This window comes from Actinia tenebrosa, unplaced genomic scaffold (assembly GCF_029948245.1).
Source record: "Actinia tenebrosa isolate PJP-AT-01 unplaced genomic scaffold, QUT_ActTen_1.0 PGA_scaffold0__85_contigs__length_37466705, whole genome shotgun sequence".
Lineage (NCBI taxonomy): Eukaryota > Metazoa > Cnidaria > Anthozoa > Actiniaria > Actiniidae > Actinia > Actinia tenebrosa.
In genome coordinates this window covers 25,456,329-25,474,678 of record NW_028292569.1, presented here as the reverse complement: position 1 = coordinate 25,474,678, position 18,350 = coordinate 25,456,329, and the positions used below count along the sequence as shown (strand labels likewise).

At 36.4% G+C, this 18,350-nt stretch overlaps 1 protein-coding gene across 2 annotated transcripts; it reads left to right on the top strand.

Annotated features, from left to right (window-relative positions):
- Window positions 1-363: 363 nt before the first annotated feature.
- On the top strand, window positions 364-17,296 carry LOC116297441 (uncharacterized). 2 transcript variants are annotated; one of them, XM_089037477.1, is made up of 14 exons: window positions 364-505; window positions 904-990; window positions 1,210-1,286; window positions 1,435-2,181; window positions 10,176-10,230; window positions 11,468-11,507; window positions 12,543-12,628; window positions 13,718-13,796; window positions 13,886-13,974; window positions 14,749-14,967; window positions 15,344-15,478; window positions 16,161-16,290; window positions 16,673-16,756; window positions 17,155-17,296. In XM_089037477.1, exons 1-14 carry the CDS (start codon window positions 483-485, stop codon window positions 17,254-17,256), a joined length of 1,953 nt encoding a protein of 650 aa, XP_088893603.1. In that variant the 5' UTR covers window positions 364-482; the 3' UTR covers window positions 17,257-17,296. The 2 variants fall into 2 exon arrangements, with proteins under 2 accessions (XP_088893603.1, XP_088893601.1); XM_089037475.1 differs by having other exon boundaries at window positions 16,673-16,765; window positions 17,155-17,293.
- Window positions 17,297-18,350: the final 1,054 nt, after the last annotated feature.

Genomic DNA, 18,350 nt, shown 5'->3' with positions numbered 1-18,350 from the left:
TATTAAGTTTGTAATCAAAGTGATATTTGCTGTTAAAAGAGAGTCTGCTTCGAAATTAAATCTTGGATATATCTTAGCTGTTTCGCCGACCGCATTAATATCCAGACTTCTAACAAATTCTCGTTTTTAAATTAATTTGTTTTTAACACCGTAGGATCCACTCTTTGGGGTTCTTGTCGCTATTCTCCGGGGATTTGCAAATAATTTTATGAACACGAGGAGAATTATTCTCCTAGAGATCATAAGTAATTATTGACTGACGAACTCGGGCTGTGATTGGTTGAGATTGGCAGCTGGATGGTAGGTGACCACCACCCTGACCAATGACCATCAACATAAGTTCGTATGTTATTCTAGTCTGAATTGAAAACATTATCGATGCTCCATTCCCCCAAGCAAAGATGCTAGGTTTACATTGTTGAGTCAAGATACAAGCAAGCAACGCAGTTCTAACGCTTAATAGCGCTTTATTCATGGACTAGATGATGCAGCAAGACCTGCATAGGTAAGACGATTGAATATCTGTTTCATGGGGAAATTTTCTAATTCTCGCGAAAATTGTCGTTCAGTAAGCAAAGAACGAGTATTTCGTGCATGCAATGTTCTGCGTGAAAGAGCACACTGTGAAACATCGGTCAAAAACAATCCAACTTGAGACTCAAAGGTTCTTCAGTGATAGCCAACTTTGAAATTGGATGTCGTATTTGTTTGGAAGTGAAGGTTTTCGGAGAAAACGGGAAATGTTTGATAACGTGAAGCGAACGACGTTGTGTGGAGACGGTGTAGTCCAGTTACAGAGAAAAAGAAAAACGCGTATTGTCATCGAACACCTGTTTTCGACGAATCATAGAAATTGAATTGACATAAAAATAAGCCTTTTTCTTCGTCTTTTTCTCCTTCTAGCTTCTCTAGAAGTATTCTCTGTAGACGTGTTTGCGATAGATGCAACAAAGTTATCCGCTTTTTCGGTTTTCGTTGCAAGGACTGCAGGTTAGTAATGCAACTTTTATCATATGCTTTCTTAGTTCAATCAAGCACATTTATGTAATTTAAACAAGTCAAAGTCGTCTACATACAATCGTAGAATATCTCAGTTACATTTTCAAAATGGTTTCCTTCAAAGTTACATTTACTGATAACAACTTTCCATCTCTACTGGATGGGTTATCACAAATTATTATGTTAAGTACTAAGCGATTTGTATTTTAGGTTTAAATGCCATAGAAAATGTTCCAACTGCATAACTACAAAATGTCGCCAGACTCGGGATTTTCGACCAAACCACAGTAAGTAAAAGTTAGCTTTTTTTGGTTTTAAAAATATTCTTTCTGCTTTTTAATGTTTGTACTTAGGTTGATCACTTCGGCGACCAGTTTGTTGGTTAAACATCCCGTGAAATTTCCTAATTTATTTTTTGCTTTATCGTTTTGACAGTGACATGTGTTGGGAAATTTTGGCAAAAACCATCCAAAAGAAGAAAATGGCCATTAACTTCGAATTTCGATTCTCTTCCCTCTCGACGTCCAAATGTCCCTGAGGATTTGCAAAGAAGTTTACAACCTCGAAAATACATTGACGCTAAAGGGAAAATTCGCCAAAAATTAATCAATGGCTTGTATGACTCATTCTGCTATAGTCCTAGGCACGATATTGATCCGCAGCCATCGAGTTCCTCTAAAGCTTCCTCGACGCCGCAGCAAACAACAAACGTAACAATACACCGAGAACAAATACTACGAGACATCAAGTCCTCTTTCCGAGGCGAACGGCTTGAGTTTGGTGATGTTGACTTAGTGAACGCTTCAGAAAATACTCGGCGAACCTCGCAAGAACAATATCTACCATGTCCGCAGACGTGGAAAAGAACTTATTCTTGGTCAAGTAGGCATTCTGCAATGACCTCCTTTACTTCTTCTTCTGGATATTCATCAATGCCAGCGTCTTGTCCTTCATCAGCAAATTCACACCGGAGTTCCTCTCCAACTCCGGATTTTTCGAACATTAGATCCTTGACTGCTACGTTAGAGCGATGCAGTCTTGAAGAAGACATGGATCAGTTGCAAGATAGGGAAGAATTTCGTGAAAGTTTCGCGGAAAGATCTTTACCTATGTATGTACTTACGTGGCCGATGGCAAGGAAAACTCGTCCAAATCAAAACGATACACGGAGGATTTTTTCAGGTAAGAAACTCTTAACTTTTGAATATTTTTTACTTGTGCTTTTGCTGAAGTTCCTGTACGGAGAAACTAATTAATGCGCAGTTGTATTGTAGTATTGTTTTGCCTTGCGAATGGTCTGTTTATTTGCTTTACAATATTTGATCAGTTCTTCCACGCAGTAAGTTTACTCTGATTTCCCTTCATCAATGGAATCTACTTTCCATTTATTTCATTTCACAAAATTTCACTGAAAGTCAAAAGTGAGGTTTAAACAGGGATTTGATGATATTTTCTAGAGCTTCCTGAATAATTGCGCAAATTCGATTAATTTTGATTAAGAAAACTAGGACAGAGGAATAAAAAAAAGTAAACTTGAATCTAACAAGCAAAGCATGAAAAACTGCACAGTCTAGTTGTTAAACTAAACCAGCTGACGGTCTATTCCTTCGGCTACCAATTTCGGCTTGTTTGGCTACGAATGACGTCGAACCGGCTTCAAACCACATTCTAAATATGGTTATCCAGTATAATTTCGAATCTTTTGAAATAATGGTCGATTTGGTTTGATCTAAGTTGTTCCTGCTTTGTCTAGAGAATTCGGCTTATCCTCTTGATCGGGAGCTAATTTGCATACGGTGTGGTTACACTATAGAGAGCATTCTGCTCTGTTAGCTCTTACTCAAAGCTACGTTTTATTGTTCCGGCAGGGATCCGGCAGGTTTCATCACAAGTCAAATTACAACACTGAATGAATTTGCACCACCTATTTATTATATTTTTTTGTTTCTTTATTCCTCGTTTGCACCCTTATTTGGCAATGCAACTGCCATTTCCAAAGGCTCTTATTTTTATATTTCAAATGCTCTGTGAGAATTTGTTTTTGCTTGTAGGTATTTCGGGGGCTATTTCGTATAAATAGGTTTATGTTGAAGCAATATCGTTAATGTGTGGGTAGTAAGTGACTCATGCTTGATCTATCTTTGGCTGACATCTCGAGAAAAACGTACAGCGCGTCAGAATTCTCGACACTTGACGTAAAAAAAAATCTAAATCTAGACATGAAATGCCGTTCAGGAAGGATGAACAATGATTATTCCAATGATTATTTTGGGTTTTTTATTAATTTTGCTGGAGACGCCCCGTTTTTAGGTGGATATAGAATCCAATATTTTGGTAATAAAAGGGCGTCATAGTCCTTCTAATTTGTCGACTGTCGACTGTTATTTTACTTCGAAGTGTGTAAGTTTTTCATTTAATGAGCATGCAAAGAGCGCTGGTAATGCCACTCACACCAAATTGTATTTCAAAATTATCTAGTTTTTAATCAAAGGACTAGATCGTGATATCCTTCAGTACAGTGTATTTTTCTTCGTCTATCCCGCATGAAATTATCAATACTGTTAACTCTTACTTATAAATGCTATTTTCTCTGTGTGAAATGCTTTGCTTATCGCAAATTTTGTGCTTAGTATTTTTATTCATAAGACATCATTACGAGAACATTTGATTTCCAAATTATATTAACATATCAATTATTTTTACTACTTTTTTTTTTTGGTTTTTTTTTTTTTTTTTTTTTTTTTTACAAAAATATTAACATTTGAATAAAAAAGACTCGATATTTGAGTTGTCAATCGCGCATGCACGGAGTTGAAAAAATCCAACAACTTAAACTCCATTGTCATTTTTAACATCTTTAATTTGAATGTTGAGTAATTAGAAATTAATATTCATTACGCTGTTAATAGATCTTTTAAACTGCTCATTTGAAAAGCTTGAATCAAGACTTGCAAAACTAAACTCTACTTTTCAAAGTATAATAGTTGAAGAATCGAAACAACAAACTGTATCAATACAAGCTTTTTTCGTTGATAAATTCAGTTTGCGAAATTCGTGCGTTCATGACATCTCACATACTTAGGGATGGATCTTCTAGGTGACCATCTATACCAATATCTATTAGAAATCTATTTTTAGATTATGTGAGGTCCATGTAGAATTGAATTTCCCAATTGCGTAAGAGTTGCTGGTGCAAAATGACATTCAATGATTCTAAAATATCTGGTTTCTTTACTAAGAACTGTGATAAATTAAAGCGATTCTTTTACTCAATTCTCATCGTTGAGAGCTGTGTTGAGAGCTCTCAGCGTGTATACTTTTGTACTTTTTCTAAGCCTGCACAATATCAATATAGATATGCCAATGTTACTAGGTGCAATAATTCACTGTGGTGATGAACGCACCCTTTCAGAAAAATTTATTTTCAAATTTGTTTCAAATTAAAGTCAGTTGATAAATAAATAATAGATTAACACCTGAAAAGGATACTTCTTTGTTTGCTCAAAAAACCACCTTTAAAATCGAATTAAATAAAGGTAAAAAGGTAAAAAATCATCGATCGATACTTAGGTTTCCAGAATGCAAATAAATGCAAAGCTGAAATAGCTAAAATATTGAGAGTGAAAGCTGGAAGTCCACACCACAAATAAAACGATAAATAATTTGCCAGCGGAAGAGTTGATTTTAAACTATAAAATATGAAGGCTTTACCGTAGTAAGATTGAATGTGGAGAGATTTGGATTCAAGCAAGTCAAGGAAGTAGGCCATGAAATTTTCCCAGGCCAAAACAGTTACTCGTAATTTATGACCTCTTCATTCGATCATAAATCAAAACATCGACATCTCTAATCCAAAAATAAATATTATAAAGATATCATATTTTTTAACAAGTTTTACTACAAATATGCTAATCATTATTCTTATTCTTATATTTTTAGTGAATGATTAATTTTTCTTTCAGTATATAATAATAATATTAATTTTTCAATATTTATTTTTCGTATAGTCAAACTTTATTTACTGTACCTATGATTTTTGTATCATATTTTTACTTTTTTGATATTTTAAGTAATTTTCTACATAAGGGATTTTATCGATTTATATATATTGTAATTAATGCATAGTTTTTGAGGGCCACAGGTTTGTTAGTATCTTCAGTATACTATTACGTGTCACCCTCGTTAAATAAAGAATTTATTATTATTATTATTATTATTATTATTGTTATTAAGTACAAATAATTAATGCTACAAATGTGAAAGAAACGAAACCTAACCTTTCTTCTTTAGCTCATTATTCACCATCCACGATATATAGCTCTGATTACGTGAAAACGAGAAGAAATATTTTCAATTATCTAAGATTTTTGAGCAGGAATAGATTAATTCCTTAGACATCAAAGATCAGATTTGTAATTTGGGTTCCAGCTAATATTTACTTAGTGATTTTATTAGCGTATTGTTTGACTTTTAAGTGTTTTTCTTTTCTTCGGGCTTTGATTCAAAGGTGATGCTTGTATAAATAACTAATACTAACGACGGAAATCACAGTATAGTTGCAAGAAAAGGCATAACGAAAGACAGCTGTTAATATTATGCATTGAACTATATATTGATGGTGTATTTCTGGATGCACACGCATACGGCGGTCTCCAAGACGCTGGCCACTTAACCCGCTATTTCCCCTTAGGCAGCTGGGTACTGAGATGATATTGGCCCAGCACATTAATTATTGAAAACCTAAACCCGTCAGAGAGAAGGTGGAAGGTACTCCCATATACCTTACGTATGTTTTGGCTGATGAAATCGTAAGTCACTCCCTCTCTTTGCGGTGAAAAAGGCTGTTGGTTTTTAGCACTTGCAGTATCTTTTAGGAGTAATTCGTGTCATGAAGTTGCAATAAACTCATTGATATTTGTTTTATATGATTTATCTTGTGTTTCAAAGTATAAAAAAAGGATTTAAAAAAAAACAGGACCACGCCTCAAAACTCTTTTTTAGCGGTTGAAGTTATTCATACCGACGATCTGCCCTCTTTACGTGCGAGTATCCCCAAGAAATAAACGCTTGTACGATAAAATCTTTCATAAAATTGTAGCTTGGCTCTTAAAAGCTTGTTTCATTCAGCAGATGAAATGAAACCGTTTTTCTAGACTTTCTAAATAATTATTATTCAATTAGAAAGGCTTTGAGTACGAGGTTTTAATATTATAGTGCAGATGTGATATGATATGATACTTGGTGGTGGACTTTAGGGTTATTAACCCCATTGATTGGCTTTCAGTCATTGTTTGATTTAGCCGGGTTCTATGTGCAATTAGATGAATAGTGTATAAAGATCACAATGAGTTTATGTGTGGGTGGCAGCTCGCTGCGAAGAACTGAGCTATTATAACTAAGATAGAAGCAACATGATGGGCGACGAAGCAATCGGCTGTCAAATGCTTGACATTTTAGACTTGAAATCTGTAGGTAATGAACAGCTTAATCAATGAAGGAAGGAAGAAAAGAGCGAAAAGAACGAGCAAAAAGTTAATTATTTAACAGATTGAGAAGTATTAAGTTAAGAAAGTAAGAAAGAAAGAAAGAAATACAAGATGATGAGTAAAAATAAATAATTGTCGCAGAAAATAATAATTAAATTTAATAAAGAATAGAAGAAAAAAGAAAGTAAGAAAAACTGAAGAATGAAAGAAAGAAAGCAACTTGCACCGACAACACTAGCTGCAAAAGGGGCTATTAACACTAGCAATAATATTATTCACAGACAGACTCTCGTCCGCCCACGCTGTCCGGGCCGAAAACTTTAGGAAAATAAACAGTTTAAAAATTAAGCTCAAATCTAACGGATTATGAATGAAAAAATCAAAGTTAATTTTAAAGATGAGAGCCAATACTCAACATGTTCATACACGATTTTTCCGTTTAAAATATCGAGTAATACATGTTAACAGACATAATAGACTCCGCAAAGTGAAAAAAACGAGTTAAAGGTGAATTTTTCTTATGCAGAGAGTGCTTATTTTTTAAGTGTGAGATGTAATAAGATACAACTTAATTGATATGATTTCTAAAATAGATTTCCATCGATTATTTTAGATGTTAATCTTATATTTTTTAATGGCATTTTTATTTATTTTCATATATATCTTATATATTATATTAATAGTTATTTATATATTGACCATTGATCCTTCATGCAAGTTATAAAGCAAGGTGTCGTGAAAAAATAAAGTAGATGTAGGTGTAATTGTCCAGGATTTGTTCCATTTATTCCATTCTATATCCAATTCTCCCAACATCCCCAAGTGTTTCTCTGCACTAGATAAATACAACTTAAACGATAATATATTCCTGTCAAGAACCGAACTGTAACGTAAAGTTAGATATTAAAAGTTCAAAGTTTTATTAAGCAAAGATGTCTGGTTTTTAAGATGGTATTTGTTCAGTGTTGAAAGCATCAGTAAAAACAAACCTACAGAGATCAGAGGACAGAGATCACACTCAGAACCCTCCCCCAAGGGTGATTCAAGGATTGATACCAATCCTACCCACCCCACAGGGGTGAGAAATTGTTATTGATCAACTTTCTATAAGATCAATTTAGAAACAAACCTACAGAGATCAGAGGACAGAGATCAGACTAAACCCTCCCCCAAGGGTGATTCAAGGATTGATACCAATCCTACCCATCCCAAAGGGGTGAGAAATCGTTATTGACCAAACTTTCTATAAGATTAATTTAGGAACAATATTCAAAATTTCAATAATAATCATTTTTATTCATTTTCCTCGCTTTTCAATATTATCTGTTGAACGCCGGGTTTATTACAGTCTGTAACCAACGATTGACGTATTTTGCATAAGAATTTTTGGCGCTTTTTAATTCGTTATACTCAGTTTTATGAGGAGTTAAAAGGAGACTCTGCTCGCAGGGTAACGAAAAAAGTCCTCAATACCAAAACCTTACACTTGACTACCCGTTAGTTCATTTGAAAGTAAAAAAAAGTATTTGCGTCGATCTTTCAAATTTAAAGTGTTTGAAATGGCTACTTCAATATCAAGACAACTGTTCACTTAGCCAAATCGACGAGTTGTACGTAGCAAGATTTCGTTTAAGAGGGAAAAAGCTTCATTCATAATTAAACTCTTATTTCTACTGCAAAGTAACCTGTGATTATCCGGCATCACTTGTCTTTCTTATATCTACTGTCTAATTAAATCATGTTTGGTAATATTTTTTTGAAGAATAAGGGTCTAATTTCTGCCACTAGCCGGCCTTGAATGAAAACAACCTCTCAGACTGTGTTTGTGCCAATTACTCTCAAACCTGACAGTAGATTTAATCAGTTTATGGTTTATTTTACATCGACAAGGCGTCGATAAATCGCGCTGTGTGTTTGCTTGATAATAACTGCACTAGGCCGAGTTTAAAGTGATAGGTTTTTTGATGCATTTTGCCCAAAAGTGTGGTCGTATTTCCTTTTGTGTTTCTTATCAATCCAACATTAACTCGCCCTACCATCTGTTGGATTTTGCTGATTTTTGAACAAGTTTCTTTCACCATGAACACGATAATATCGCCCTTAAAACCACAAAATACTGACCCTTACCACATGTGTTTCAATCATTCTGATTTATTCAAGCTTATTCATGGTTAGCTGTATAAATAACTACGAGTTTGTGGTTCAAGTGATAAGTGGTCGAGTCACCTGGATTCTTCATCTTGTTGAAAGGAATCATCTCCAATAATGGCTCTTGAAGCGATATTGATCTGTCTTAGAACACGAATGCAAACTTGCGCATGCTCTCTAGGCCCTCCCAGAAACGACACTGACGAGATACATAGTGCGCATGTCCGGGAAATCAGCGCTGAACGCATCTCAAAAACTCCGATGCTTTTAAACGTGTAAAATTTAGCGTTAATACTCTATAAGTTGAAGCTATTATTCTTGTATTAGGTGCGGTTCTATCATAGTTTTCTTCCACTGAACAAATTATGCCAAAGAAATTTTCTTTCGAGTCTGAGAACGACAAATTCATTTGTAGGTCGCGATCATGTTCCAAGCATGCGCAGTTCGTTTTTTCTAATATTCTCTTAAAAAGTACTTGGTGTCTTATCTTATCATTTACGTTCTGCAAGACACTAAAACTTGCTTATTTACTGACAGATATCAATACGTGACGACAATGAAAACGATAGCACCCCACATGACGTCATATGATTTATTTTTAACCACATACGACAAAAACCAAATGCAAATTTTCGCCATTAAGACTCCTTAAAAAAACATGCCGAGAATTTACCGAAAATCCGCCGACAATCACCCGATCTGACTTCGGAAATCATTAAGCGTACGAAGTATTTATTAATAGTAGTTCGGCTAAATTTACTTCATGGTTGTTTTTTTGATTATTTTTCCAGAACGTTTATTTTAATTGTCATCTGAGACATCCGCCATCCGGAGTGTTACTGAAGTTCCCTCAGTGCTTATAAACCTGAGAGGGGAGGGGTGGGTTATCATTTGTAAATTTGTTAGAAATAGCTAAATAAACAGTCAATCAAAACCGTTTTAGGCCTTTTTTGTTTGCAGTGTGAATGAATAGAAAGGTGGAGTTGAAGGAAAAAAGAAAGACGAAAACTAGGAAAAATAAAAACTGATGCAAAGGCAAAGAGAAAGAAAGAAACAGGCAATGGATGCAAATGAAGAGGGGAATAAATGAATTAATGAAGGAATGAAAAAATGAAGAGATGTTAAGGAAGAGGAAAAAAAGATCCAACTAGAAAGAGAAAATTTCAGACAAAATTTCAACAACCTACCAGAAATGTCTAATGAAGTTGGAGCATTCTTAATATCGGTAATCGTTACACTTTCAACCAATAGAACTTCTTTCTCCTAATGTGAAGATTTATTCATTCACTTAATTTGCACTCAGTTTTCTTCAGGGCGGATTTAAGAATACAAATTAGGAGCTAAGAATAACCAGAACTTAATTATCATCTGGAATAATAGAACTTTAACAGCTAGTTTTCTTATAAAGCTAGAGAAGCGAGGCGCTTTACCTCTAAATACCCCGCTCTCGTATTTCGAAGGTTAACTTACCAGAAATCATGCAGCGCTTGGAAAGAGCTCGCAAGAAGATAGCTAAATATATCTTCTGCATTTCTCCTACAGTTGATGATTGTCAAACGACAAGCGAGCGAGAGGATTCTGTAAAATCAAGTACAAGGTAAGATTCCTACCTTAGTCTCATGCGCTGTAAAACTAAATGCGTATGCTACACATACACCATAGTTACAAAATTGACTAAGATGCAGTCATTCCGTAGCAAAGGTTCAAAATTCCCTATGTAAGCTTGTCTGAAAATGGCAAAGCATTTTGAATTTCAAAGATTTTATCGATATGTTATCTGGGTGCTTGAGACGTTTGCTCTTCTTGTATTTAACACATCGTGTTGTGTTTGGGGTAGTTACAGTACGTGCAATAGAGTGGAGGCGAAGTTTGTTCGCACGAGAAGAATATCCATGCAAAAAGGAAGGTTTTTAGAACCGGTAGACTCACCTTGAATCTCTCGGGCGCACTATTTGAGCAAATCTCAGCGAAATGTCGCCAAATACACGTGACATCTTCGTACATAATATATTTAGTATTTTGACAAAATATATTGATGGAATACGCATGCGTAGTAGAATACGCAGTAGAATGGCTAATCTTTTCTTTTTTGTCTTTTTTTCCTCTACTATTTTCCTCTTTTTTTCTTTCTACTTATTTCTTTGTTTTTGTTTCGTTTTTGTTTTGTTTTTTGTTTTGTTTTGTTTTTCGTTTTTCATTTTTGATACTGATTTTTTTCTCTTCCAGTTTCATTTTTCCCTTTCTTTTTCTATTTGTTTTGTTTTTTCGTTTCGTTTCGTTTTTTAATTTTTACTTAACACTACTATAATGCATACACAAGCTATAAATGCTATATGTTTTTAACCTGCTTAGGTCATTATCGTGCTGCAAAGCAGCCAGACAAATTTCCGGCTTTTCTGTGTGTTCCGCCAGGAGTTTCACATAAAATGGTGTTCATTGGAAATACTATTAATAAACTCAAATCGATTCTATTCATAGAATGTTTGTACTCGCTATATATCAGACGCTCGAGGATTTAGCTATAAAATAACAAAAAAATTGAAGTATGTTTTTTTAAAATTCTTATTATTCGCCATAGTAATTTATCATGGAATAGTTTCCAGCATTACATGCAAAACTATGAAATAACTTAACCCCGAGAATTATGATATAACCAGTATGTAACTTTAAAAATCTTTTTAAAAGATATTCCATGTTATTTCCACGGCAACTTTTTCCTTCTTTTTCCCACCCTTCTCTTTTTTCTTTCTTAATCTTATTTTGTCAGTTTAAGAGTATATAAAAGGAAGCCAAATATTTAGCTCAAATATAATTTTTCTTTAATTGTTTTGTAGGTGTTCACAGTCCGACCAGGACAGCGAGGATGATATAAAGGTAAGTATTCCGGAATGATAACCTTGATTACGTAACAAGTGATGTTAATGTCTTATATAAGAACCCCTATCGAACCCTGAAACAACCTCTGGGCTGATCTAGGTCAGGGCTTGGCTAACTCACAGATCGAACCCTTAAACAACCTCTGGGCTGATCTAGGTCAGGGCTTGGCTAACTCACAGATCAAACCCTGAAACAACCTCTGGGCTGATCTAAGTCGGGGCGTGGCTAACTCACAGATTAAACCCTGGAACAACCTCTGGGCTGATCTATGTCAGGGCACGGCTAATTCACAGATCAAACCCTGAAACAACCTCTGGTATGATCTATAAGACAGGGCACACCTAACTCACAGATCAAACCCTGAAACTACCTCTGGTATGATCTATAAGACAGGGCACACCTAACTCACAGATCAAACCCTGAAACTACCTCTGGGCTGATCTAAGTCAGGGCATGGCTAACTCACAGATCGAACCCTGAAACAACCTCTGGGCTGATCTAAGTCAGGGCATGGCTAACTCACAGATCTAACCCTGAAACAACCTCTGGGCTGATCTAAGTCAGGGCATGGCTAACTCACAGATCTAACCCTGAAACAACCTCTGGGCTGATCTAAGTCAGGGCGCGGCTAAATCACAGATCCAACCCTGAAACAGCCTCTGGGCTGATCTAAGTCAGGGCACAAATGAACAAACAAACCCTGGAGGAGTTACTCATTTTTCCTCTGCAGTAAAAAAAGTGGATAGTTCAAAATCTTATTATAAAGTTAGAAGAGGGTTATGTCAATAACTGAACAATAACCGATAAAAACATCCGGCTATCTCACCTTGTCTCAGAATATTAAGTGTGGTGTTTGAGTTGGAATGAAAAAGGAATTTACATATATATTCTTTTACTAACAGATATAATAACAGTCTTAAAAGAAAAACTAAAACTATGAGATAATTTGATATCTTCATGACTCTCGCTAACAGCTTGAGTCCGACTGACTCTCAAAACTTATATTTTTCTTTGCTGTTTTTTTGTGTGCAGAAATCACTCAAAGAATGGAAAATTCCCTTCAAAGACTTGCAGTTTGGAGATGAAGTTGGGGCCAGTCCAAAAGGGCATGTTTTTAAGTACGTAAACGTAAAAAAATATATGTTAAATTCACTTATAGGCAGATCAAAATTAGCCGAAACGAAATACGACAAAGTAGTTAGGAAACTGAGGACAAAATGAGGACAAAATGCAAAAAAAGAAAAGAAAAGAAAGAAAAAAAAAAGAAAGAAAGAAAGAAAGAAAGGAAGAAAGAAGATATAATTTGTTGCAACTTTGACTTAATTTCAATTCTTTCCTTTTAAGTACAATTTTTCAAAAAGACAACAACGAAAAACTTAATATTATGACGTCACGATATATCCTTATATGGAAGTTTTCCTTGTATGTTAGAAACGAAAACAAACACGCAAAAGTGATCACGATCACGCAAGTATCAGCACGCAAACGATTTTAGTAGTTTTTCAGAAATAATTCTTCAGAACCTTTTGAGTTAGATAAACAGTATTGGCCAGATGATTTAGGTACTTCGTGCAGTAAATTGCTAAAGATAGAACAAAATAAGCGGTCATTGTTTATCAAGAATTTTATATTCATAAGTTAGGACAGGTGAAAAGGTAAAAACAGCTTAAGGCCTTTAGTTTTCCGTGCAAAAAGATAAGGTCTTTAGGCCGTAAACAAGGATCGATGTACGTGCAGAAGACCATGAAATACCGTCCTAGGGGGTCAGTCGATTAATAATCAGCATCATGAAAGAAAAAGGTTTTGAATTGCCTGTCATCAAGTGATACGAGATAATAACCGTGTAAATATACCCTTAGGCTATTCACAGAAACTCGTAAATCATCAGGGGTTAATTTTCAGGGTGATAAATTAAAAATATAATATTTTAGTGCATGTTGGGAGTGATATTGAATGTTTAGCTATAGATCTGAGAAACAGTCTTGATTTACGAGATTATTGAACGGGTTAATTAAAATGCTCATGAATAATTCATAATATTTGGTAGCAAGATAAGCTTTGGAGACTCCTAAAATAGCCATAAATGAGTATATAGATAGCTAATCGTGTATACTATTAAGTTCTCTAGAGCAGAACTGTCAACAATGAGTCGAGAATAGTTTTGTGTAAAAAAAACTCATTTCCTTCGCTTGTTCCTGTTTGTTTAGGGGTCGTTGGCATGGAGATATTATGATCCATACTGTCAAGAAAACTGCCAAGCAAGATTTGGAGGAATTTTTGAAAGAAGTAAGTCACGGACACTTGGGTTATCATTTGACATGCGCGTTACACATGCGCAGAAAAACATTAACTTTTTATTGCGATTCTGATTTTAGGTTTCGCTACTGAGCATGATCAGACATGAAAACGTTGTCCTCTTTATGGGAGCTTGCCTAGAGCCACCCAACCTGGCCTTCATTACAAGGTAACCACGCCTTAAATAAATTAATCACGTGACAACACGTTATCTTAGTTTAATGACGTCTTGGATTAGCCTCAAGGGATGTCCCATGATCTCCAAACAAGTCTGAATCATCACGTGACCCCACCGTGACACCACACCTGATATCACGTGACCCTATTTTAATGATGCCTTAGGTTAGCAACCAGGTTTCGTCACGTGACCTATTCCTGACCGTCAGCACGCCTATGATGAATAATCACTCAATTTTATGGCACATTTAACTCACTTAAGACCATGAGAAGTGACCGTATGCTCAATGGGGGACAAAAAACTTAAATTATTGCTTAAAAGCCACGTTTTCCAATATCTTCATTGAAGATGATCCCACGTGCTCGATTAGCCTTGTTAAAAGCCGAGCGTCTGGCAGGAGACTTGTGACATTATAAGACGCCGGTCTCTTTCGAGCAATTCAAAAGAGTACTTTAGAAATCGGATTAATTTTTGCTCAGACCTATTAGTGTATCTATTGCCCTTAAAATTAGAGACAAAGGACGCATCAGTTAGTAAATATATCTATTTAGACACATCAATTATATTGCGGCAAAATCTTTTGGTGTTTTAAGGCTAAAAGGAGGGAGATCTTGTGATTCTGACCTTCCTTCCCCTCCCCTAGCATTTTATATAGAGGTGAGAAGGAGCCTGGTGCTTGGGGTAATGCCGTACCCGTGTGATCGTTTTCTGATTGGACAAAAGTTTGTGCCATTGTAATACGAACTCTCTCGTGTTTTATTTCAGTGTTCGTAAAGGTCTATCTCTACACACTCATCTTCACGTCAGACACGATTTCTTTCCACTGTCGACAAGAATCAGCATCGCGCGCCAAATCGCACAAGGAATGAGCTACCTTCATGCTAAAGGAATCGTTCTACCTCACTTCAACTCCATGAACGTTTTTCTCGAGTCTAAAGTAAAGCTATGCGTAACAGCGTATTCGGGACGAACGGTTGTAGAAAGGTGAGGGTTCTGATTTATTAAGAGAAGAGCGCATGCTCACAAAATTGGCGGGAAATTGCGAACGCGCGCTCCAACTAGATTCCAGTCCCTGTTGTTCTCATTGCGCACGCTGGACCAACTGAATAAAGTGCGCTTCCAAAGCTAAACGTTTTTAGCATTGGTTAAAAAAAAGTTTCAAGTAAATTTTTCATTTTCAGAAATCCTTAGTGACGATGTAGGGTTTGACTCATTCCCCTTGGCTAGCGGTTACCAAAGGATATGTAGACATTGTAAACGACTATTTGGTCTCGATCCTTCAAGCATGCGCACAATCCACCAAGGTCTTGGGGAAAACGTAACGATTGTCTAACTGATAACTTATTTCTTATACGTTTAGAAATGGTTACGTCAGCATACCACGTGGTCACATGACGTATATCCCACCGGAAATGATGCGTACGCTAGTTTGGTGTGATGATGAGATCCTGCCATTCACGAAACACTCCGTACAAAGCAATCTCTATGCTTATGGGTAAATATATGATAACTGATATTTAACTCAAAGGGCCTTTCGCATGGCAGCCCTCATAGATATCAAGCCCAAATAACATTTCATACCTAGACTACCACAATTTTTTTCGAAATCTCTTTTTATGTCGAAACATTCTGTAAGTTCATTTAGACTAAATTCACATGTCAAAAATTTGAGAATACAAAGACAATAATGAAAATTAGCATAACAAAAAAGTTAACGAAAGGGATTCTGGAATATGTAGGTATTCACCATTTTCCGTACATTGGCTCACTAGTCAAACACAAAGCATTCAGTCGAGGTTGCACGGTTCAAATTTGAATAATCCTTTGAAAGTACCTTGGGGGCGCCTCGCTTGAGCGCTTTGTTTTACCACGTGCTCATGCTTGAGGTCTATTGTATGAGCTGTACCTTACCTGTACCCTATTTCAATCTTTTCTTTGTTGTTTATCGCCATTAATGTTCGACCAAAGCCAAAAATAGTGCCTTATTTTGCATCATTGGCTGGCCTGAAAAGCCAAATTACTTTTCATGAACTTTTGTTAATATTTTAAGAGAAAGTCTTAAGGAAAATATCATAAATCTAACACAAGAAGCATTTTAAATCATCTTTTTTCTGGAAATATTTTACGAATGATTATGGCTCCTGTTTTTAAAAATAGTAATTTTTTTCCATTTTTAGTACGCTTCTGTACGAGATCATGACCGGACGATGGCCGTTCTCGACACATCCTGTCGACTCTGTCATCTGGTTGGTTGGTAAAGGCACAAAACAGTGCTTGCGGCATACGAAATGCCCAGAAAACATCAAGGTATGAAAAATAAACACAGAAGGCTTATTATTCTTTCCTCCCTCCCTCCTTCCCTTTTCTTTCTTTCTTTTGGTTCCCTCCTCTTCTGGTGCCACTGTGCGCAAAGCACTATCTATTGCGTAACATTGCGCAACAAGATTGCAAGACAAGTTGTACAGAATTTTCCTCAGTGAAACCACTGTAAATGCTTATCTTTATCTTTTATCGTTACTCTTGTTGCTTTTACTTTTGGTCGTTATTAACAATTCTCGTCTTCTTCATCGATCCCTGTGGAACACCACACATGCTGTACTATTGATATTGTTGGATAGTTATTAACTATAGTTCATGATATCATCGTGGCTGTCGATATTGTTCTAACGACACATTTTCTAAAATGCAGACTTTATTGCGAGAATGTTGGAGTTTCGAGAAAGAAGACAGACCAGAATTTTCCAAGATCGTGCAGTTCTTTCAAGAGCAAAACGTATGTAATGTAGGTATTCCGCCTTTAATGGTAATGATAAACAGGAAAAACTCTCCCGGATTGTCATAAAAGCCGGCGCAATATCATTCAATAAATAACTACTTCCCACGCGAACATCTAATGAGAGCAAGTATGCGCAATAGTCCAATCACAGTTCCCTACGCCAACTTGCATGAACGGTAGCCTTGACTTTGCATCGAGACGAACGGTAACCTTGCAATGATAGAGACCAGTGAATAATTGTTCAAGGTCTTAAAAAAGGTCTCCTATCAGTGAAAGCTCACCATTCGTCTCGCGTCGATGCAAAGGCACGGCTACCTTTCAAGATGGCGCAGGGAACTGTGAAGGGGACTATTTAGTTTTTTATCTAAAATAAACTGTTTTTACTCTCTCAACAGTTTCCACCAGAATCAACACATAAAAGAATCAACGGCAGCTACTCGGAGCCCGAGAAAATGCACCTGGTAGGCAGGACATCTGGCAGGCTGTCAATCAGATAGAGGAATGCTACCTCTGCTAGCTACTTCTACGCTTCGCCACAAAGCCTCTTGCTGCCTCTACGCTATCAAAAGCTTGGTTCTCGTACGCACAGCGATGGATCACAGCTACTCGCCTAAGGTATATAACGCTTCAAGAGTGGGCCAAGGTGTCAAAGGTCTTCGCTTCACTATCTTTAGTATCTACTCTACTCGCCACTAGGGAGCGCAGTTTTTCGTTCTTTCGCAGTCTGATCTACTAACGCTCGCTTCACTATCTTTAGTATCTACTCTACTCGCCACTAGGGAGCGCAGTTTTTCGTTCTTTCGCAGTCTGATCTACTAACGCTACCGCAGTTTGTTTGTGCTAACGCCGTAGTCACAGCAACAGCCCATTACGCTTTAGTCAATATGTTATTTGAAACAGAGCGCTTAAGCTCAGCTCTGTTTACGCAATCAATGGCAAAAATAATGGCTCCATCAAAGAAGGCAAATTCTTATTTAGGAGCAATTAGTAGAAATATCATCCAAACCAGAAGATTATTTCAAATTCTCGCGAATCTTTTACGAAAGATTTTTGAGCCATTTAAGGCAAAAAATTCGTTATTGATAGCAAAAATTTATGTGTTAAAGAGAGTATCATTATTTTTAGTCATCGATTTGATTAGATTTTTGTCAGTTGTTGACCCTTTCGTATCTCGTCCGCGACTTTTATGTCGTTTATTAAATCTCTTTTGACCTCGTTTTAATTCTACTTGGGTTTTTAAGGGCGGAAGAGACTGACGTTTAAAATAACATTGTTAAAGCCGGACGGAAATGTGCTTGCGGCATATAGTATTGGGGAATGAGATGCGCTGACCATAAGAAGCGCAGGCTCTGTTGACGTCATTGCCTATTGAGCGTTTGCTTTCGTCGTCGCCAGAGACGAAGGAACCTTAGCAAATCGGGTGCGACTGAATCCGCTTGCTTTTACATGCTGCATTAGCCAATCAGAAAACGAATATAAAAAGCGTAGTTTGAGAATCTTGGCCAGCCACCACAGGAACCCCACAACGTATCTTTAGCCGCAAGCATAAAAACAGGCTTAAAACTAGATGATATGTATTTGATTGTCCATG

What these genes read in the sequence shown, in the direction of transcription:
- LOC116297441 (XM_089037475.1), top strand. Translation starts at nt 483, where the DNA reads ATGATGCAGCAAGACCTGCATAG. An exon ending in TACACGGAGGATTTTTTCAG is followed by an intron (nt 2,182 to 10,175) that starts GTAAGAAACTCT and finishes TTTCTCCTACAG; the next exon opens with TTGATGATTGTCAAACGACA. An exon ending in CCAAAAGGGCATGTTTTTAA is followed by an intron (nt 12,629 to 13,717) that starts GTACGTAAACGT and finishes CTGTTTGTTTAG; the next exon opens with GGGTCGTTGGCATGGAGATA.